The sequence below is a fragment of the Oncorhynchus keta genome, chromosome 4 (assembly GCF_023373465.1).
Source record: "Oncorhynchus keta strain PuntledgeMale-10-30-2019 chromosome 4, Oket_V2, whole genome shotgun sequence".
In the NCBI taxonomy this organism is placed as follows: domain Eukaryota; kingdom Metazoa; phylum Chordata; class Actinopteri; order Salmoniformes; family Salmonidae; genus Oncorhynchus; species Oncorhynchus keta.
Window position 1 is genome coordinate 20,231,659 of NC_068424.1, and position 24,523 is coordinate 20,256,181.

Sequence of the window (24,523 nt, forward strand, 5' to 3'; positions counted from 1 at the left end):
GAACTCTTATTCACTACAGAAGTGATACCTCATAGCCGTTGAGTTAGCAACAGCAGATGCAACGAGGGTTACGAAGGAACAGACAGAGTATCCCGTCTATCACCCAATGATGTTACTACAACGTATCAAATTGACAACCAGAGACACTCTTCAAAGGACTCGGTTTGGCAACACGGCCTTTCATCTACCACCAACCTACCGAAGCACAGCTCAGAGTAAATATTTATTGCATTTTCCTTTTCCAAATGGGCGGTAATTTAGAATGCATAAGATACTGTATTTACGATAGCAAAGCTTCTCCCTGTGTCCCTCAGTCTTCCCGCTCTTTCACTCAAACCCAGCCCTTTTCCTTTGTGTAACAAGCTGTCATATCTGTTCCGCCCGCTAGGGACGTTTTCCTTTATGACGTCATTTGTAATCAAGTTATGATTTAATTATGTGTATGTGTAATTCTGTATGATTAGTTAGGTATTTTGTAAATAAATAATTAAACCCAATTTTGTATTGCTGATTCAAATTGTTAGCCAGGGTTCGTGCAGATAACCAAGAATTGACAATTTTCAGATGAGACTGAATTAAGATGAGGATTAATATTGATTGCTATTGATGTAAAATACTACTAGGTCTTTAAGAGTTTATTCGGAAGATAACAGCTCTATAAATATTATTTTGTGGTGCCCGACTCTCTAGTTAATTACATTTACATGATTATCTCAATCAGGTGATATTAATTACAGAGAAATTATTTTATAGAATAGCATGTCATATCACTTAATCCGGCATAGCCAAAGACGCAACACTGCTCTGAAAGGTACTCTGGTATAAAGAAGTAAGTGGGGTGAAAAAAAGAGTGTTTCCCATTATGTAACCGGGTAGGAACCATGCTTTCTAATTATGTTTTGCAGGGGTCCTTAATTAGTGATTTACATGTAAAAGGTATAAAAGCCAATGACTGTATATATTAAACATGTCTCCTGTTCTCTCTGTGTGTGTGTCTGTCTGTTTGTGCTTGCACATGCACTTGTATTACTATCCTCGCGGGTAACGAAATACCAAAAACTCCCCACAAAGATAGTAAAACAAGGAATATTCTCCCTCATGGGGACATTTCCCAGGTCCCCCGAGGAAAAAGGTTATTTTAGGGCTAGGGACAATAGCGTTCAGAAGGCGATATGCGTTCAGAAGGTATGTTTTATTTGTATCCATGTTTGTTGATGTTAAGGTTGACAAATCCAAATGTTTAATGCTTCGAAAGTCATTCCATTGCAATAATGTTTTCAAATGGTTGCTTATTATGTTGTGTTTGGAGAGGTTTTGATGGAGAGGTTTTGATGGTTTTGGGGTCCAACAAGTTTATTGTGAGCACCTTCCCTAAAGGTAATGTCCCCAGCAAAAAAAGAAACAACCCTTTTTCAGGACCCTGTCTTTCAAAGATAATTCGTAAAAATCGAAATAATTTCACAGATCTTCATTTTAAAGGGTTTAAACACTGTTTCCCATGCTTGTTCAATGAACCATAAACAATTCTTGAACCTGTGGAACGGAACATGCACCTGTGGAACAACTTACAGATGGTAGGCAATTAAGGTAACAGTTATGAAAACTTAGGACACTAAAGAGTCCTTTCGACTGACTCTGAAAAACAACCAAAAGAAAGATGTCCAGGTTCCCTGCTCATCTGCATGAACATGCCTTAGGCATGCTGCAAGGAGGCATGAGGACTGCAGATGTGGCCAGGGCAATAAATTGCAATGTTCATACTGTGAGACGCCTAATCGTCCTCGCAGTGGCAGACCACGTGTAACAACACCTGCACAGGATCGGTACATCCGAACACAGGACAGGTACAGGATGGCAACAATAACTGCCCGAGTTACACCAGGAACGCACAATCCCTCCATCAGTGCTCAGACTGTTCGCAATAGGCTATCCGATGCGGTGCAGCCAACGGGTTTCTCCACGCATCGCGCCGACAGAAACAAACATCTTTCTGGTAAGAAGAGTGGCGGGGGCGTATGCCTCATGACTAACGAGACATGGTGTGATGAAGGAAACATACAGGAACTCAAATCCTTCTGTTCACCTGATTTAGAATTCCTCACAATCAAATGTAGACCGCATTATTTTCCAAGAGAATTCTCTTCGATTATAATCACAGCCGTATATATCCCCCCCCCCCAAGCAGACACATCGATGGCTCTGAACAAACTTTATTTAACTCTTTGCAAACTGGAAACCATTTATCCGGAGGCTGCATTCATTGTAGCTGGGGATTTTAACAAAGCTAATCTGAAAACAAGACTCCCTAAATTTTATCAGCATATCGATTGCGCAACCAGGGGTGGTAAAACCTTGGATCATTGTTACTCTAACTTCCGCGATGCATATAAGGCCCTGCCCCGCCCCCCTTTCGGAAAAGCTGACCACGACTCCATTTTGCTGATCCCTGCCTACAGGCAGAAACTCAAACAAGAGGCTCCCACGCTGAGGTCTGTCCAACGCTGGTCAGACCAAGCTGACTCCACACTCCAAGACTGCTTCCATCACGTGGACTGGGACATGTTTCGTATTGCGTCAGATAAAAATATTGACGAATACGCTGATTCGGTGTGCGAGTTCATTAGAACATGCGTCGAAGATGTCGTTCCCATAGCAACGATAAAAACATTCCCTAACCAGAAACCGTGGATTGATGGCAGCATTCGCGTGAAACTGAAAGCGCGAACCACTGCTTTTAATCAGGGCAAGGTGTCTGGCAACATGACCGGATACAAACAGTGCAGCTATTCCCTCCGCAAGGCTATTAAACAAGCTAAGCGTCAGTACAGAGACAAAGTGGAATCTCAATTCAATGGCTCAGACACAAGAGGCATGTGGCAGGGTCTACAGTCAATCACAGACTACAAGAAGAAACCCAGCCCAGTCACGGACCAGGATGTCTTGCTCCCAGGCAGACTAAATCACTTTTTTGCCCGCTTTGAGGACAATACAGTGCCACTGACACGGCCTGCAACGAAAACATGCGGTCTCTCCTTCACTGCAGCCGAGGTGAGTAAGACATTTAAACGTGTTAACCCTCGCAAGGCTGCAGGCCCAGACGGCATCCCCAGCCGCGCCCTCAGAGCATGCGCAGACCAGCCGGCCGGTGTGTTTACGGACATATTCAATCAATCCCTATACCAGTCTGCTGTTCCCACATGCTTCAAGAGGGCCACCATTGTTCCTGTTCCCAAGAAAGCTAAGGTAACTGAGCTAAACGACTACCGCCCCGTAGCACTCACTTCCGTCATCATGAAGTGCTTTGAGAGACTAGTCAAGGACCATATCACCTCCACCCTACCTGACACCCTAGACCCACTCCAATTTGCTTACCGCCCAAATAGGTCCACAGACGATGCAATCTCAACCACACTGCACACTGCCCTAACCCACCTGGACAAGAGGAATACCTATGTGAGAATGCTGTTCATCGACTACAGCTCGGCATTCAACACCATAGTACCCTCCAAGCTCGTCATCAAGCTCGAGACCCTGGGTCTCGACCCCGCCCTGTGCAACTGGGTACTGGACTTCCTGACGGGCCGCCCCCAGGTGGTGAGGGTAGGCAACAACATCTCCTCCCCGCTGATCCTCAACACGGGGGCCCCACAAGGGTGCGTTCTGAGCCCTCTCCTGTACTCCCTGTTCACCCACGACTGCGTGGCCACGCACGCCTCCAACTCAATCATCAAGTTTGCGGACGACACAACAGTGGTAGGCTTGATTACCAACAACGACGAGACGGCCTACAGGGAGGAGGTGAGGGCCCTCTGAGTATGGTGTCAGGAAAATAACCTCACACTCAACATCAACAAAACCAAGGAGATGATTGTGGACTTCAGGAAACAGCAGAGGGAACACCCCCTATCCACATCGATGGAACAGTAGTGGAGAGGGTAGCAAGTTTTAAGTTCCTCGGCATACACATCACAGACAAACTGAATTGGTCCACTCACACTGACAGCGTCGTGAAGAAGGCGCAGCAGCGCCTCTTCAACCTCAGGAGGCTGAAGAAATTCGGCTTGTCACCAAAAGCACTCACAAACTTCTACAGATGCACAATCGAGAGCATCCTGGCGGGCTGTATCACCGCCTGGTACGGCAACTGCTCCGCCCTCAACCATAAGGCTCTCCAGAGGGTAGTGAGGTCTGCACAACGCATCACCGGGGGCAAACTACCTGCCCTCTAGGACACCTACACCACCCCATGTTACAGGAAGGCCATAAAGATCATCAAGGACATCAACCACCCGAACCACTGCCTGTTCACGCCGCTACCATCCAGAAGGCGAGGTCAGTACAGGTGCATCAAAGCTGGGACCGAGAGACTGAAAAACAGCTTCTATCTCAAGGCCATCAGACTGTTAAACAGCCACCACTAACATTGAGTGGCTGCTGCCAACACACTGTCATTGACACTGACCCAACTCCAGCCACTTTAATAATGGGAATTGATGGGAAATGATGTAAATATATCACTAGCCACTTTAAACAATGCTACCTTATATAATGTTACTTACCCTACATTATTCATCTCATATGCATACGTATATACTGTACTCTACATCATCGACTGCATCCTTATGTAATACATGTATCACTAGCCACTTTAACTATGCCACTTTGTTTACTTTGTCTACATACTCATCTCATATGTATATACTGTACTCGATACCATCTACTGTATGCTGCTCTGTACCATCACTCATTCATATATCCTTATGTACATATTCTTTATCCCCTTACACTGTGTATAAGACAGTAGTTTTGGAATTGTTAGTTAGATTACTTGTTGGTTATCACTGCATTTTCGGAACTAGAAGCACAAGCATTTCGCTACACTCGCATTAACATCTGCTAACCATGTGTATGTGACAAATAAAATTAGATTTGATTTGATTTGGCTGAGAGAGGCTGGACTGAGGGCTTGTTGGCCTGTTGTAAGGCAGGTCCTCACCAGACATCACCAGCAACAATGTCACTTATGGACACAAACCCACCATCGCTGGACCAGACAGGACTGGCAAAAAGTGCTCTTCACTGACGAATCACGGGTTTTGTCTCACCAGGGGTGATGGTTGAATACGTGTTTATCGTTGAAGGAATGAGCGTTACACCGAGGACTGTACTCTGGAGCGGGATCAATTTGGAGGTGGAGGGTCTGTCATGGTCTGGGGTGATGTGTCACAGCATCATCGGACTGAGCTTGTTGTCATTGCAGGCAATCTCAACGCTGTGTGTTAGAGAGAAGACATCCTCCTCCCTCATATGGTACCCTTCCTGCAGGCTCATCCTGACAAGACCCTCCAGCATGACAATGCCACCAGCCATACTGCTCGTTCTGTGCGTGTTTTCCTGCAAGACAGGAATGTCAGTGTTTTGCCATGACGAGCAAAGTTCCCTGATCTCAATCCCATTGAGCACGTCTGGGACCTTTTGGATCGGAGGGTGAGGGCTAGGGCCATTCCCCCCAGAAATGTCCAGGAAACTGGGGCGGCAGCGTAGCCTAGTGGTGAGTGTTGGACTAGTAACCGAAAGGTTGTGTCACGATCGTCGTAAGAAGCGGACCAAAGCGCAGCGTGGTGTGAATGCATCATTTAATAGATGACAAAAAACACAAACTAAACTGTACAAAAACAACAAACAAATAACGACCGTGAAGCTATCATAAGAACTGTGCTGACATAAGCAACTAACATAGACAATCACCCACAAACAAACATTGAAACCCAGGCTACCTAAGTATGATTCTCAATCAGAGACAACTAATGACACCTGCCTCTGATTGAGAACCATACTAGGCCGAAAAATAGAAATCCCAAAATCATAGAAAAACAAACATAGACTGCCCACCCCAACTCACACCCTGACCATACTAAATAACGACAAAACAAAGGAAATAAAGGTCAGAACGTAACAGGTTGCAAGTTCAAATCCCCGAGCTATCAAGGTACAAATCTGTCATTCTGCCCCTGAAAAAGGCAGTTAACCCACTGTTCCTAGGCTGTCATTGAATATAAGAATTTGTTCTCAACTGACTTGCCTAGTTAAAAAAGGTTAAAAAAAAATATTAAAACCTGCAGGTGCCTTGGTGCAAGAGTGGGGTAACATCTCACAGCAAGAACTGGCAAATCTGGTGCAGTCCATGAGCAGATGCAGCTGGTGACCACACCAGATACTGACTGTTACTTTTGATTTTGATACCCCTTTGTTCAGGGAAACATTATTCCATTTCTGTCACATGTCTGTGGAACTTGTTCAGTTTATGTCTCAGTTGTTGAATCTTGTTAAGTTCATACAAATATTTACACATGTTAAGTTTGCTGAAAATAAACGCAGTTGACAGTGAGAGGATGTTTCTTTTTTTGCTGAGTTTATTTATAAGTGTGAAGTAGATAACTGTTTAAAATGTTCTTTCATTCAGAAATTGTCACTGTTTTTGTTAAGTTTTGAACTGGGCCAGTAACTAGGCCTAGTCAGTGAAAGCACTGTGTAACACTTTAGAAAGTCATAGGGCCATCCAGTGAAAGTATTGTGAGATTTCTGTATTTGTACATGTCAATCAGGATTTTACTGTAAACATGCAAACTTAAACCTGAATTATATATTACATGATATTTGTGCGCCTGTAACTTTCTCACTCATCATTATTCACGATACATTCAGGATTATCTGCAACCATGGTAGCATCCGCAGTAATGTAGAAGTGTTTAGAAACATTCTATTCTTATTTACAATAAAAGTGACTCCAAAATTACACAATACATTATTTACCATTCATTTCTATTGGGCACAAAATCATCTGAAACACAACCAAAACAAACAGGACATTCAACAAATTTGTAGTCACAAGCTTGATGTAGTCATTGCGTGCTATGAATATGGGAACAAATACTTAACCACTATGTAAAAGAAGTGTACAAGAAGTGCTGTGTACAAGAAGTGCTGTAATGCCTATGGTTCATCTGATATGGATGATAATACCCTGAAATTAAAGCTGACAGTCTGCACTTTAACCTCATAGTTCTGGAGTACAAAGCCAAAACAACAACAATGTGTCCCAATACTTTTGGCACTCACTGTCTATGATTGTAGCTCCACCTTGCCTCAGATGGAATTTTCACCATATTGCTTACATTTATCCAACCTGGGTGTAGGTAGAGACTAAGCTAGGCATTTTTTTGGACCGAGTCATAACAGGTATTGGAAAATGACTTCTAATTTGTATCTTCATGCAATCTTCAGGCTAATCTTCACAATATTGTGGAATGGCAGGGAAGCGAACCCAGGTTGCTGGTGTGAAAGGCAAACACCTTATGCATCGCACCCATTTTTATTGGGCTCATATAGGGAGGATTCCTACACTGCTCTCTCCAAACAGTAAGCCACATCCCTGTGTGTCAACTATTCAGCCCCCTCACACATCCTGGGCCGTGCGTTCCGATGGCCAAATGGTCACCAACCCACTTTTGACACCAGTGTAGCAAACCTGGGTTGCTGGTGTGAATGGCAAACATCATACGCATCATGCCAATAGGGTTTAACCCACTTTGCGGGAATTGTAATGTGTCTCATATTTAACTAGAATATTTTTAAGTTGCCTGTTATTAAATCACAAATCACTCTAGGTATAAATTCAACAATGGGTGGATCTCAATATTAAATGTATTTTTATCCTTTCCTTCAACTAAACTGATCTGAAAACAGGTAGGTGAAAGCTAAATTAATTCCTGATAACTCGTTCCTATTCATGAATTGAGTTCCGAGTTTCGAACAGGCCTGTCCGGCCAAACCAGTTAAGATGAGGAAGATGTGACATGGAGAAAAAGCCACTTTCTACTGTTGAACTATCACATCAATTGGATACTACGAAATTTGGGAGAAAAAAGGGGTAAAAAATATATATATACATATCAAGTGTAGTATTCCATTGAGACCACATGGTGGCCATATCGGAGAGGCTGGGACTTTGATTATGATGATGACTGCAGATCATGAGATTGAACTGTAGGGCCGCCATATGTTGGCCATTGTAGAAGGATTGTATAAACAGAATCAGTCTGAAGCTTATTTCGCTGGTGAATATGATGGTGTACGTCAAGAAAATATAATACTTACACTTTTTTTCAATTATAGGTCAGTCGCTTCCTCATGCTGCTGCCACAACGTAAACACAGCCATGTGACAATTCGGAGCTGCGCGCAAAGCTTGACGAACCCACTGGCACTGGTCCCACGATTAGCCCGAGCTGGTACCAGTGGCCACTGGCCAACCAACGTGCATGCGTACTTGTCTCTCCATTGTGAAGCGTGAACTCATCAAATCCTTTCTGGGAACGTCTGCATTTGCATTATAATACGGCCTTCCCTGTTTCAATTGTGGATTTACTCTTGCACTTTGTTGTCGTTTGAAATATCAGCGCGTGTCATAAGCTACCCAGAAGGGAGGGCTACATTTTATGCCAAGTGAATCGCATTCTGCGCGGTGTATTTTTTTGTCAGGTCTAAAATATCCGATCTCAAGCCGATAACTTTCATCAACAAACGAGTTGAGTTTAGGAGCACATTAATGCGTACAGTACACGGACCTACTTGCCATAAGGACATCTGTCAGAATCCGAATAATGTTTTTGCAGTGATTGTTTTGGTATCATTTACCACACTTCCACTGTTGCCAGTCTATCTAGCACGAGAGTAGCCAAAGTAACGCTTTTTAAAAACGATTTAGTGAGTCCAGTTGTTTAGATAATTCTAGAGAAATATGGGAAGCACAGCAAATGACTCCAAGAAGAGAGACGCGAAGACACCTAGAAAGAAGAGGACGCTTCGATTGAACATGCCCGTAAGTTTTTGTCTTCAGACATATTAATTGGGGCGAAATGATAACCTATTTACTATTTATGTTCGCTCTGCTCTAAAGTTGGGCATGTAGCCTACATGTGGGCGGGGTTGTGGTATGTGTTTCCTTCAGTGAAATATACTGTTGCAACATTTTTTTGTTCTCCATAGTGTTTCTTTTGAATGTGTATACAATATATCCGCGGTAAAGAATGCCTGGCTCGGAATCTGTGGCATATGTCATGCAGAAAATAGATTAACACAACACACACGCTTAGTTATCTCCATATTTATGGGGTTAGCCCAGTTGTTTGCGTTGAGATTCCTGTCTTCTTCATGCTGAGTGTGTTACATTTTATGAACCATATTCAATTTATGTTAAGTCCATGACAAGAAATGTACATTTTACAGCATGCACAAAGCCTTATAAAAATAATCATATATTTTCAGGGCCATTCTAATAATACTAATATTAAATGTATAGCCATCATGACATAACTCGGTAGTAGTATACTCAAGATATTTTCACAGCTTCCTCTTCGGCTGTAGGAGAGAGAATGTAACATCTGTATTCAGTTTGAGGTCAGCAGTCATCGTGAGTCATTCAAAGTCAAGATATATGCTGTCATTATTGTCAGTGATATTGCTGTTATGCAAAATCCCAGACCTTGAGAAGAGGGATGACCTTCAAATCAGTGATGCTGATGTTAAGGCAAATTCACATCATGGAACATTCTGTGATTTAGGGCCCTTCCTCATGGATCTCCAAACTCACCATGTGTTATAAAGGAAGTGGTCACAGACAGTTTATAACCAATGACCTGCTGGGCATCCATCTGCACTCCCTCAACAAGATGGTGTTTTATTTATGGAGCAAAAGAGCAGAAGGCCTGATTCCAAATTGACAAGGCTTTGCTCTTTCTGCCCTTGTGGCCTGCTTCTCTGTGATCTGAAATGGTTGTCCTTGTAGAACTACAGTGTAATTCATCTACAGTAGATCACTTCATCTCTACATTTTGTATACAAAGATCTGCTGCACAAGCTTCGAACATATCTCACTTCTCTATTAAAGTAAAAAAATACGGGGCACCAAACCCGTTCACAGGGTTGGTTAACTCTTGAGGTCCTTTGTGTCTCTACCAACCTAAGTAAATCAGCCTTCAACTTGAATACACCCCATGTTTAGAATAATTTACAAACCTCCTTACATCTTGAACCCCTGGTGCCAACAGGTCAGTTTAGAACACAGCTGAGGGATGAATTCACTGAGGTTTGCAAGTGTTGTGGTTGATTGTGGTGGATATTAGTGTTGTGGTTGATTGTGGTAGTTTATTAGTGTTGTGGTTGATAGTGGTGTGTTATTAGTGTTGTGGTAGATTGTGGTGGGTTATTATTGTTGTGGTTGATTGTGGTGGGTTATTATTGTTGTGGTTGATTGTGGCGGGTTATTATTGTGTTGAGTTATTATTGTTGTGGTTGATTGTGGTGGGTTATTATTGTTGTGGTTGATTGTGGTGGATATTAGTGTTGTGGTTGATTGTGGTGGATATTATTGTTGTGGTTGATTGTGGTGGGTTATTAGTGTGGTGGTAGATTGTGGTAGTTTATTAGTGTTGTGGTTGATTGTGGTGGTTTATTATTGTTGTGGTTGATTGTGGCGGGTTATTATTGTGTTGAGTTATTATTGTTGTGGTTGATTGTGGTGGGTTATTATTGTTGTGGTTGATTGTGGCGGGTTATTATTGTGTTGAGTTATTATTGTTGTGGTTGATTGTGGTGGGTTATTATTGTTGTGGTTGATTATGGTGGTAGATTGTGGTGGGTTATTATTGTTGTGGTTGATTGTGCTGGGTTATTAGTGTTGTGGTGGTTTATTATTGTTGTGGTTGATTGTGGTGGGTTATTATTGTTGCGGTGGTTTATTATTGTTGTGGTTGATTGTGGTGGGTTATTAGTGTTGTGGTGGTTTATTATTGTTGTGGTTGATTGTGGTGGGTTATTATTGTTGTGGTTGATAGTGGTGTGTTATTAGTGTTGTGGTTGATTGTGGTGGGTTATTATTGTCGTGGTTGATTGTGGTGGGTTATTAGTGTTGTGGTTGATTGTGGTGGGTTATTATTGTTGTGGTTGATTGTGGTGGGTTATTAGTGTTGTGGTTGATTGTGGTGGGTTATTATTGTCGTGGTTGATTGTGGTGGGTTATTAGTGTGGTGGTAGATTGTGGTGGGTTATTATTGTTGTGGTGTATTGTGGTGGGTTATTAGTGTTGTGGTGGTTTATTATTGTTGTGGTTGATTGTGGTGGGTTATTAGTGTTGTGGTGGTTTATTATTGTTGTGGTTGATTGTGGTGGGTTATTAGTGTTGTGGTGGTTTATTATTGTTGTGGTTGATTGTGGCGGGTTATTATTGATGTGGTGGTTTATTATTGTTGTGGTGTATTGTGGTGGGTTATTAGTGTTGTGGTTGATTGTGGTGGGTTATTAGTGTTGTGGTTGATTGTGGTGGGTTATTAGTGTTGTGGTTGATTGTGGTGGGTTATTAGTGTTGTGGTTGATTGTGGTGGTTTATTATTGTTGTGGTTGATTGTGGTGGGTTATTAGTGTTGTGGTTGATTGTGGTGGGTTATTATTGTTGTGGTTGATTGTGGTGGGTTATTAGTGTTGTGGTGGTTTATTATTGTTGTGGTTGATTGTGGTGGGTTATTATTGTTGTGGTGGGTTATTATTGTTGTGGTTGATTGTGGTGGGTTATTAGTGTTGTGGTTGATTGTGGTGGGTTATTAGTGTTGTGGTTGATTGTGGTGGGTTATTAGTGTTGTGGTGGTTTATTATTGTTGTGGTTGATTGTGGTGGGTTATTAGTGTTGTGGTTGATTGTGGTGGGTTATTAGTGTTGTGGTTGATTGTGGTGGGTTATTAGTGTTGTGGTGGTTTATTATTGTTGTGGTTGATTGTGGTGGGTTATTAGTGTTGTGGTGGTTTATTATTGTTGTGGTTGATTGTGGTGGGTTATTAGTGTTGTGGTTGATTGTGGTGGGTTATTAGTGTTGTGGTTGATTGTGGTGGGTTATTAGTGTTGTGGTTGATTGTGGTGGGTTATTAGTGTTGTGGTTGATTGTGGTGGGTTATTAGTGTTGTGGTTGATTGTGGTGGGTTATTAGTGTTGTGGTTGATTGTGGTGGGTTATTAGTGTTGTGGTGGTTTATTATTGTTGTGGTTGATTGTGGTGGGTTATTAGTGTTGTTGCTGTATCCTTGCGGTTTATTTTTTTTCTGTTTTATTGATTTATTGAATTATGTTTGAGAGTTGTTTGTTCTCAGTGCACCATTGCAAATGAAACTATGGTCTCAATTGGACTCCCCTGAATAAATAATAACTATAGTAATGGTGTACCAAGCTCACTGGAGAGCTGCTAAAATGGAGGGAAGAGGGCTTTATTGGATTAGGGAAGAGAGCTTGGCTTGGAATTAATCCATATTCTTCAGCTCTTCTTCTTGTTAGGTTGTTTTTGGACAGGGCCTATATGTGCTCCAGATCACCGACCTTTGGCCATACCCTTCAGACAAGCTTGACGAGTTCTACAGGTACTTGTGATGTTTTTAGCTGACGTCCAAGGACTCTCACACCTGGTAGTGATAAATCAAATCCAAATCAAATTTGATTTGTCACATACACATCGTTAGCAGATGTTAATGCGAGTGTAGCGAAATGCTTGTACTTCTAGTTCCGACAATGCAGTAATAACCAACGAGTAATCTAACCTAACAATTTCACAACAACTACCTTATACACACAGGTGTAAAGGGATGAAGAATATGTACATTAAAATTCATGAAGGAGTGATGGTACAGAATGGCATAGGCAAGATGCAGTAGATGGTATAGAGTACAGTATATACATATGAGATGAGTAATGTTGTCACGTTCGTCGTAACAAGACCAAGGCGCAGCGTGATAAACAAACTAACAAAACAATAAAACGAACTTGAAGCTATAAACACTAGTTCTGGCACAGGCAACTATACATAGACAATAACCCACAAAATACCCAAGGAATATGGCTACCTAAATATGGTCCCCAATCAGAGACAACGATAAACAACTGCCTCTGATTGAGAACCAATCCAGGCAACCATAGACATAAAATCACCTAGACTAGAAACAACCCCATAAACATACAAAAACCCTAGACAGGACCAAAACACATATATCACCCTCGTCACACGCTGACCTAACCAAAATAATAAAGAAAACAAAGAATACTAAGGTCAGGGCGTGACAAATGTAGGGTATGTAAACATATAAAAGTGGCATTGTTTAAAGTGGCTAGTGATACATGTATTACATAACGATGGCAAGATGGTATAGAGTACAGTATATACATATGAGATGAGTAATGTAGGGTATGTAAGCATTATATTAAGTGCCATTGTTTAAAGTGGCTAGTGATACATTTTTTACATCAATGTTTCCATTATTAAAGTGGCTGGAGTTGAGTCAATGTTAGTGGTGGCTGTTTAACAGTCTGATGGCCTTGGGTAAGGAAAAGTCATAGAATTCCATTGGTCAGGAATCTGATGCTCAATTATTATTGGTGATGACAATAGATGTTCCCACCGTTTCAATCTATCTTCCTTGTGCCACTATGCTATTTCTATGACATGCCAAGATAAATGTACAAAACCAAATGCCCTACATTTGTGGAAACGGTAAGAAGCCCTGTTCTCATAGACATGGGAAATGGTTTCCTTTTGTGTTTATCGTTGAACAACAACAAAAAACGCCATTTGAATAGGTCTTCCTGCGTATCCCCTCTTCCATACGTGTAGGTCTACTTATAATGTCTAACCGTAGTGCAGTATGTTGTTGACCAAACAAATGCAGTAGTGTTGATTTTGAGAAGTTACACACTGATTTGTGTGATTCACTGTTACGTTAGATTGCCTCATATTGACTCGGATGCCGTTAAGCCTGCTTGACACAAAAGACAAGGTCACTCTTGGGTTTATGTCAGTTCTATAGTGTAGGCATAAAGAATTTCCCTCTTTCTCTATCATGTGCAATGCTGGGCAACGGGTTTTATACGTGACACCAGACATGCTTAGGAGACAGTGGATCACCATACATCCCTACAACTAGTGATAGTAATCTGATTTGTATTTTATCCATGCAGCTATTTTTGAAATACCACTGGCACATACATTTAGCCTACATACATATCTGAGGTATGTTAATTTGCAGGGTTATGCTTATGTGGTTTGTGACTGTGCTGGGTGGATATGGTATGGCTCGGATAGGAGGGGAAGCACTGATGGAACATGTTGGCAACGTTTACTCTCTTTGTTTTCTGCTGCTGGTGATTTTAAGCTAGGACCAGACAGAGAAAGGGTTATATTCCTTATTCATTGTGATGATAACAGTATTGATTAGGCTTTGCACAGGGCTGTTGTATGTTTGGAGTGGAGTAGTTGTTTTGGTAGGAGCATGGGTTATCTCCAAATCATCGGTTGGTCAATATTTAGGCTACTATTGACAGACTGATGAATCGGATGCAAATTTCAGGGATTTTTTACATTTTGTCTGGATAAAAAGGTAGATGTGAATTTCACATTTTGCTCCTTTTTACATGTTTTCGTTATTCTATTGAAAGGAAAAAACTTGTTCTAATAGAATGAATGCATGTCCAGATTTACTTCTCTGATCATACAATTCTCTGTCATACAGTATAAAAGTACATATCAAAAGTGCGTTGAAAAATAGGGACATGACTGTATATGTACATATACGCTCCCCAAGGACAATGAGTCCACAGTGGACCGTGGTGACAATAATCACCTCTCTTTTGTTGTATTGTGTCTTGACAATAGGCCGGTGCAGTGTGGTGCAGTGTTCATGGCCGTGCCTCTGTGCAAATACGTGTGTAAATTTGGAACGGTGTAATGTTGATTCTATGTTGTTGTCGGGTTCATTTGCATTGGAAAACATTTGACTTCACAGAATACTTGAGTTTTTAAAGTATTTTTTTAAGGGGTGTGTGACAAATCCTTTTGTAAAGAGACATTTGAAGTTCAGGGACTCTCGCCAGACCAATCAAGCGCCCGCTGAAGTTCTCAAAGCGAGGGATGGCGTTCAATTACAATTGATAATGAATATATGTTGTACTGAAAGGCTGTAGGCTATTTTGTAATCCAAGGTTTTGTTTCCCATACGCGCTGGTATTCCTGTCAGTTCCATTTTAACCAACACAGTGAGGTATGTATGTGTAGCAGACGCAGGGGCCTTATCTGCAACTTCCTCTTCCTCTGTCTGTGTGCGGAAGAGGAAATGTGTTTGTCTGTATAGACTTTACGGAAAGATGGACTTGTTTTTTTTCTTCTTACAGATGTTAGCAATTATATTAGTTTCTCATTGTGTTTTGGAGCTATCGTTTCTATTTTCAGGTATCTTATTAAGGTAATGTGCTTGAATGTATTTTTTTTACGGGCCTGCCAACTAATTGGTAGTTTAGTCAGTTAAGGTAGCATTAATGCGTTGGTTATATGCATGATAATAGCATGTACTTACAGGATGCAATTAAATAAGATGTCATATGGAGGAAATTGGATTAGACAATTATGGACTATTTGAGTAATGGGAAATAATATTGTATGTTCTCATGTTGTAGAGGTTCAAACCAAGGTCAAGGTTGTGCCATTTATACTTAGCCTGGGGAATTCAACCTAAAATCCCAATGGAGACACATGCATCTTGTTGGAATGTTCAATTTGCCCTGGACAAAGATTCCCATGTAACTACACATCATGAGGTACAGTGATGCTATTGGGGCAAAAAAGTTACAATGTATCATATTATTGGCTCCCGAGTGGCACAGCGGTCTAAGGCACTGCACCTCAGTGCAAGATGCGTCACTATAGTACCTGGTTTGAATCCAGGCTGTATCACATCCAGCCACGATTGGGAGTCCCATAGGGGGTGCCTATATTGTATTTACTTTGCCACCATGGCCCTTATCTCACCTCATTTGCTCACATTGTATATAGACTTATTTTTCTACTGTACTATTGACTGTACGTTTGTTTTACTCCATGTGTAACTCTGTGTTTGTAACGGCTTTCATCGGAAGAAGAGGAATCATCGGACCAAAATGCAGCAGGGTACGTGTTCATCTTTAATGAATTGCACTGAACAACAAAAGGGAAAACCGAAACAGTCCTGCAAGGTGAATAACACTAAACAGAAATGAACTACCCATAAACTAAGATGGCAACACAGGCTACCTAAGTATGATTCCTAATCAGAGACAACGAATGACAGCTGTCCCTAATTGAGAACCATACCTGGCCTACCTGGTTAAATAAAGGTGAAATAAAATAAATGAAAATAAACAATTGGCCCAGTGTCGTCCGGGTTTGGCCGGAGTAGGCCGTCATTGTAAATGAGAATTTGTTCTTAACTGACTTGCCTAGTTAAATAAAAAATGACGTGACCCATTTAGATTTGTGTATGTCTTTCATTTCATTTCATGTCAATATATATTTATGTTGGCTGTAATACATTAGTTCAATAAATACCTTATACCGTGCAGTGGTGAGACATTTCAATACTCAAAAATGCCATGTCTTAAACAATGCCTGGTTAATGCTTGTTGGGTAAAGGATACCTGCACATTAGTTGTCTGACAAAAAATCGGTCAGTAAGTGCTGAATTGTCTTGCTTTCAACAAATGCTCAAGTTTCCAGTGATAAAATATGCATTTCCATAAAAATATATCTAGTTGTATGCATGTATGCCAGTTAAAATCATGAGTGGTCAAAGTAAGCTCAATGGGAGTGATAATAACACACGCAGCTTTTCCTTGTGTTTAAACAAAAACAGTATTTTGGAGAATACATCTGTGATGACATTATTGTTTCTTTGCTATGGGGTTTGGCTTGGGGGGAAAGGGGTCATCCTCTGACTGCATAAAAAATGTCAGATTGGAACCAAGTCAAAATCTTAGGGCATATTCTTCTGTTCCACAGAATGTGGTCTTTGAATTTGTTAATCTCCAGAACATTCAGATATAGACCTACATCCTACACAGTGTTTCACAGTTGAAAGCCCAAAGTTATGGAAACACTGAGATGATGATACAAATTCTGCTTGAGGAACAAGTGTTGAGAAAGCTACTATAGGAGGAGCATTGGAGTCTCTGCCTGATTTTGAGTTTTCCTCAGAACAACATCCAAAACAGAACAGTGGGTTCTTCATAGAATATCTGTGGACTTGGATACAGTGTGGTGTGATTGACTAAGGGTTTAAAATACTTATGAAGAATTCGAGGCGATGTTAGTTCAGCTTAAACTGTTTGGAGGTTAAACAATCGGTGTCTATTAATAGCTTTTACCCACAATAAACAAAGGTGGCAGTTTGAACTTGAAAGGCTTGACGGACAAAATGCATTGCCCACAGCACATTCTGTTTTTTTCTTATCAATGTCTTCCAAACTAGCAAGTGAGTTAGTATTCAAAGAAGGAGCCTCTTTCTCGGAGAATGACACATCTAGGCTGGCAAATGAAAGGGTTCGTTAAAAAAACAGAGGAACTCAGAAGAATAGAGTTGGGGCATAATTGAAAACAATGATGGAATGGAGTTGAAGCAATTATTTTAAATGAAGACATTTCCCCTTCAATAACTACAGCTCATGGACATAATGTGGGTTGTGTGTTTTTCAAAGCACTCAGCCGATTTTGATTTTATCCACCAAAACTGTATGAAAGCATCCATAAAGTCTTCATAAGCCCTACATAGATGCTTCACACGTACATTCATACTTTATAAAGGGTGATATAAAAGGTCCTTATTTACCAAATAGGGTTTGGCCGATTTTATATGATTAAATCCAATATCATGATATTTGACTATGACAATATATTGTGAAGTGCAAAACGATATATCGTGATGTTCAAGACTACTATTTGAACTTTACAACTTCAGGCTGTATCAATATGTTGAAAATGAAGTCTAAAAAATTAACTAAGCTTTATTTTTTTCGCCATACTAAGATTATTTAATGAGAATGTGACGATATTACAGTAAATAAGCACAAATTGCACTGTTTGAAATGATCTAGTCATTACCGGTGCAGAATGATTATATCGGATATCACGATATTTAGAGTGGCATATCTTAGAAGAGGTCTCCCAAATATCACCCAACCCTATAAAGCCAAATATCACCCAACCCTATAAAGCCAAATATCACCCAACCCTATAAAGCCAAATATCACCCAACCCTATAAAGCAAAATATCACCCAACCCTATAAAGCCAAATATCACCCAACCCTATAAAGCCAAATATCACCCAACCCTATAAAGCCAAATATCACCCAACCCTATAAAGCCAAATATCACCCAACCCTATAAAGCCAAATATCACCCAACCCTATAAAGCCAAATATCACCCAACCCGATGAAGCCAAATATCACCCAACCCTATAAAGCCAAATATCACCCAACCCTATAAAGCCAAATATCACCCAACCCTATAAAGCCAAATATCACCCAACCCTATAAAGCCAAATATCACCCAACCCTATAAAGCCAAATATCACCCAACCCTATAAAGCCAAATATCACCCAACCCGATGAAGCCAAATATCACCCAACCCTATAAAGCAAAATATCACCCAACCCTATAAAGCCAAATATCACCCAACCCTATAAAGCCAAATATCACCCAACCCGATGAAGCCAAATATCACCCAACCCTATAAAGCCAAATATCACCCAACCCTATAAAGCCAAATATCACCCAACCCTATAAAGCCAAATATCACCCAACCCGATGAAGCCAAATATCACCCAACCCTATAAAGCCAAATATCACCCAACCCTATAAAGCCAAATATCACCCAACCCTATAAAGCCAAATATCACCCAACCCTATAAAGCCAAATATCACCCAACCCTATAAAGCCAAATATCACCCAACCCTATAAAGCCAAATATCACCCAACCCTATGAAGCCAAATGTGGCCTAACCCTATTCTCAACCTTAGTGTGACATTTGTTTCGGGGGTGATTTCTGAAGCATTTATAGAGCCCCAACAAAAGGCTTTTTACAAAGGCTTAATTAAAAACGTACAGTGCCTTGCGAAAGTATTCGGCCCCCTTGAACTTTGCGACCTTTTGCCACATTTCAGGCTTCAAACATAAAGATATAAAACTATTTTTTTGTGAAGAATCAACAACAAGTGGGACACAATCATGAAGTGGAACGACATTTATTGGATATTTCAAACTTTTTTAACAAATCAAAAACTGAAAAATTGGGCGTGCAAAATTATTCAGCCCCCTTAAGTTAATACTTTGTAGCGCCACCTTTTGCTGCGATTACAGCTGTAAGTCTCTGTCTCTATCAGTTTTGCACATCGAGAGACTGAAATGTTTTCCCATTCCTCCTTGCAAAACAGCTCGAGCTCAGTGAGGTTGGATGGAGAGCATTTGTGAACAGCAGTTTTCAGTTCTTTCCACAGATTCTCGATTGGATTCAGGTTGATTCTTCACAAAAAATACAGTTTTGATTTGTTAAAAAAGTTTGAAATATCCAATAAATGTTGTTCCACTTCATGATTGTGTCCCACTTGTTGTTGATTCTTCACAAAAAATACAGTTTTATATCTTTATGTTTGAAGCCTGAAATGTGGCAAAAGGTCGCAAAGTTCAAGGGGGCCGAATACTTTCGCAAGGCACTGTATGTTTAGTTTCAAGTGGGACTATTATTTTACAGTAACTGTCACGCCTGTGAATTGTGGTTGTTCATTCATGCCACAGATGATCCATTATATTGACCAGATACTCAAGTGGCAACTCTAACAATGAAAATAAATGTCTTCAAAATGGAAGGCAGTCAGGAGGAGGCAAGAACAGGTGGGACTATTCTGGCCTTTTCCTCTCTGACTGGGCTCAAGCATGGCCAGAGAGGAAGAGGTGACGCGAGCGGGATCACTAGGCCAAAAATCTGTCGTCTCCAGCAGGTGGCTTCTTATTTCACAGAGTAAGGGGCTCACCAAGCAAGGAGTTTTTGTATGGAGGTCAATGAGTGTTGAATTTGGTTAACAAAAAATGCTATGGCTTATTTGCTACGTGTGACTTTTTTGATCAACTAGAAGTTTCGCAATGCTTAGATTGTTACGAGTGGACTGATATAAGTAGGACACGTGTTGTGCCTGTTGTTCACACGTGCATCTGCCGTCTCATTGGTTAAAATGGTCCCACCTTATCTTGCCTCCTCCATATTGCCTTCCATTTTTGAATACATGTATTTTCATTGTTAGAGCTGCCAATAGAGTATCTGGTCAATATAATGGATCATCTGTGGCATGAAAGAACAATAAGAATCTGTTGATGATTGACAGACAATACTGTTCCTACCTCTGTAACTGTGCATTCCTCATAATGAAACGCTCACCTCTCAAATTGAAGAGAGACATCACAACATGGAAACGCTGACTCCAAATAGAAGCCCCGTAGCTTGAATGTGATCTGCGACTCCACATAATTATTGCCATTATTGCAATTTTGATATTCGAGGTGTGTTTGTTCTTTTTTTCTAGACATAGCCCATTACTTGCACCAACTTTTCATGATATAATGTGTGAATTCTATAGTTTACTTTTGAATTTAAAAAGCATGGGGTCATTTCCCACCATGTTCCTGTTGTTCAGTTGCCGGGATTGGCTCGATAAAGCGTCCGAAATAGTTCGGAGGAGTTTTTGCATATATTATGATGACATTTTGTTAGTTTTTGTTCGTTTTGGACTTCAATTAGGATTTTTTTTCAGCTGTTCGGGCACACAGCATTTTTTATAGAGGCAAGCCGAAGTTCAGATCCCGAAGTCTATGCCCCTTCGTCTGTGATTGGTCAGCAGCAGGGATTCTTCAATAAAGTCTTTGTTGTCATTACCGAGAGACGACTCGTTTTCATGTACATTTTTTCTTTAAGAAATACTGCACCAAACATCTTAGATGTAAAATTGCGTGACTAATATGTACTCAGTAAAAACGTCAAGATTAATGATAGATTTCTTGAGTTACTTTAAATTAATTCTGACTATTTGGAGGAAATGTATACTGGCTACGGTGTTTCAAAATGGACAAACAGTACTATTGCCGCTTTTTTTAAGGGAGCATGTGAGCGAGCACACTCGTTCGGTTCAGCCGAACAGAAGCATGCTGACGCCTTCACAACAGCCACACTATATGATAAAGGCTCAACATTTCTGCCACTGGCAAAACTTTGTCAGAGCCTACGACTGCATGTAGTGGTACTTAATCAGCAGATCTAGACCCTGTCATGCTGAACGAGCCAAGACGTCCGACAATTGTTTACAGACCTAAGAATTTGCCCACAATGTAAAATTTGTCTGGGACTGTAAAATCGAGGCATTAGACGGTTACAATCGTACAGTCTGCAGGCCTTAGCCAGTTATCCATTAGCTGAGTCATCCAACTACACTCAACCATAGAGAAGAGTAGGACAGAGGAACAGGGATTGATGGAGGGGGGACTAAGATCCTTCTTTATCTCTCTCCCCTATGAGGTTCATCAAATAGGATTTGTAAGCGCTTGAGGCAGCACTTTTGTTAACTATCTCATTACAGCAGAGCTAAGTACTCATTATGCAACACTGGACTAGCCTTGCGCTCAGGGAAAGGCTACTGTTTAGGCAGCTAGACTTTGAGTTGTGATTTTTAGAGCTCAAACAGATTAGCATCACTGGCAATTGGTTTTTCTCTCGATACCGAAAGGCAGGTTTTTTTTCCCAGACTGCTTTTCAAGGCTGGAGGAGGAAGGTCAAAGTTAGCTCCGGTCTTGGGGGAAGGAGGTTTTTCTCCACTTGTCATTCTCCTCTTGCCTGCACGTAGATAAGAACACGCAGTTGTTCAGAAACATATGAACGGCAGAGGGGATTCTGCTGGTTGTTCTGCACTTTGGGAGTAAAGGTAAATTAAAAAGTATGTGAGTGTTGGACTGGAGTTGGGTTTGTGCTCTAAACTGAAGACATGCAAAGAGGAGATGGTGATTGGAATGAGAAGAGAAATCAAAGTCCTGTGGGGAATATTTGTTACAAGGTTCTATTTGTTACTTGCTCAGAATATGTAGTAGCTGGATCCACTGTAGTAGCTGGATCCAATGATGCAATTCCCCATTTCCATTCATTTCAAAACGTATAATTGTTTCTCCCACTATGTTGTAAACCAGGGGTGGGGAATATTGCCCTACAAGGGCAGGTTTAAGTGCAGGCTTTTGTTCCAACAAAACAGTAACACAGCTGATCCCAGGGTCTACAGATGGAAATATTTACAGAAATGTTGTTTGATATACTTTGTCACTTTTACATGACACTTCTCTAATCAATGTCTTGGTTAAAGACTGTGATTAGTTGATTAGTAGAAGTGGAATGAAAACACAAAAACACTGATTCCCAGGGTATTTCATTTTTTTTAAAAGTTGCATTATCTACAATCCTTTAATTGTGAAGGTATTTTTAAATAGGCATGTGATACAAAGTGCAAAATAATCAAATCCGGACTAAGAACTTTGTTAATGCATTTATTATCAGTGTGTAGACTTTTAGGAAAACTAAGTGCACAGTGTACAATTCAAGCCTTTCCCGGATTTCACGTGGCCTTCAGCGGAGCGGTCTAACTTGGAATTGTATCTTGGGCTGTCCTGTTTCTGTTTTAAGAGTGTGTACTGTAGACCACAGACAACACGAGGGGGTCTGGCACAGGCATCAAGGTTCAACTGACAAACATGAGTGCAAGGTCAACCAATCTGGACCAGCTGGGAACAGCATGTCGTGTGGTTAAGATCGCCTGGTCCCTAGTCTGTTTGTGCTGTATTGCAAACTGTTTATGACCCTGGACCACTCTGGCAAGACAGCACAAATAGATCTGTGATCAGGGTAGGGTTAAGATGCACACACTCCAGATATGGTACAGGGGCCTTGTGTGTGTGTGTGTGTGATACACATTTTCATTTGTTTAATTTTGGATGGATGGACTTCTTAGCAGAGAAACTTGAAAAAAATATATGGTTAGAGGGGGGCAAAGAGGGGGATTGGAATAAGAATGAGACAGAAGTGAACAGTAGGATGACAGAGGATGTTTCCCATTATGTTGAATTGATTCAATTCCTCATTATCCTTTCTGTAATAACCACTAATAGATTAAAGTACCTGGTCGATTTCATATTTTTATTTCCTTTCTGGCCCTTTCCTCATGCCAACTAAGGTAAGAAATGATTAAAGACTTTTAGGATGTGGCCAGAGAGCCACTAGCGCTGAAGTTCATCTTTATGGTTGTGATGTCACCGACACTAACGATCTGTAGGATTTATGAGGTCATCATTCATTTGTGTCTGTCATCATTGATGCGATTGGGTAAAAGGCTGGCCTTAATTTATGCACATGGTTGGTTCACTCAAGATTGGACCTGTCAGTCAGTTGTCATCGGCAACAAGGAGGGATTTGTATTTAGGAAAGATTTGTTCTCCTGACACAATTCTGACCATTGAGTGGTAAGAATGTTTCTCAAGTCCTACAGTGCATTCGGAAAGTATTCAGAGCCCTTGACTTTTTCCACATTTTGTTATGTTACAGCCTTATTCTAAAATGGTTTAAATAGTTTTCCCCCCCTCATTAATCTACACACAATACCACATAATAATAAAGCAAAAACAGGTTTTTAGACATTTTTACAAATGTATTAAGAATAAAAAACAGATATCACATTTACAGAAGTATTCAGACCCTTTAGTCAGTACTTTGTTGAAGCAGTAGTTTGTGGAATCCTCTCAAGCTCTGTCAGGTTGGATGGGGAGTGTTGCTGAGAGTCCTTTAGGTGCCTTTAGGCAAACATCAAGCTGGCTGTATTTTACTGAGGAGTGGCTTCCATCTGGCCACTACCATAAATGCCTGATTGTTAGAGTGCTGCAGATACGGTTGTCCTTCTGGATGGTTCTCCCATCTCCACAGAGGAACTCTGGAGCTTTGTCAGAGTGACCATCGGGTTCTTGGTCACCTCCCTGACCAAGGCCCTTCTCCCCCGATTGCTCAGTTGGACCGGGTGGCCAGCTCTAGGAAGAGTCTTGGTGGTTCCAAACTTTTTCCATTTGAGAATGATGGAGGCCACTGTGTTCTGTAGACATTTCTTGGTACCCTTCCCCATATCTGTGCCTCGACACAATCCTGTCTCGGAGCTCTACAGACAATTCCTTCGACCTCATGGCATGGTTTTTGCTCTGCCATACACTGTCAACTGTGGGACCTTATATAGATAGGTGTGTGCCTTTCCAAATCATGTCCAATCAATTGAAATTACCACAGGTGAACTCCAATCAAGTTGTAGAAACGTCTCAAGGATGATCAATGGAAACAGGATGCCTCCGAGCTCAATTTCGAGTCTCATAGCAAAGGGTCTGAATACTTATGTAAACATTTTTTTATTGAAAAACCTGTTTTTCACTTTGTCATTATGGGGTATTGTGTGTAGATTGATGAAGAGGATGTAACGTAACAAAATGTGGAAAAGGGGAAGGGGTCTGAATTCTTTCGAAAGCACTGTATACACTGAATAAAAATATAAACACAACATGCAACAAT

The 24,523-nt window shown here is 40.9% G+C and overlaps 1 protein-coding gene across 3 annotated transcripts in view; it reads left to right on the forward strand.

Moving 5' to 3' along the window:
• The first annotated feature begins 8,085 nt into the window (after positions 1-8,085).
• The window catches only part of LOC118382598 (5'-AMP-activated protein kinase subunit gamma-2-like), a 102,098-nt gene continuing 85,660 nt past the window's right edge, over positions 8,086-24,523 (forward strand). For 2 of the 3 annotated variants that reach the window (XM_052503704.1, XM_052503706.1), the window contains exon 1: positions 8,086-8,880. In XM_052503704.1, the coding sequence (XP_052359664.1) occupies positions 8,800-8,880 (81 nt within the window). In that variant the 5' untranslated portion in view covers positions 8,086-8,799. Of the gene's footprint in view, positions 8,881-21,727; positions 21,861-24,523 lie in introns of those variants that run through there. The other variant, XM_052503708.1, reaches the window with a different exon arrangement.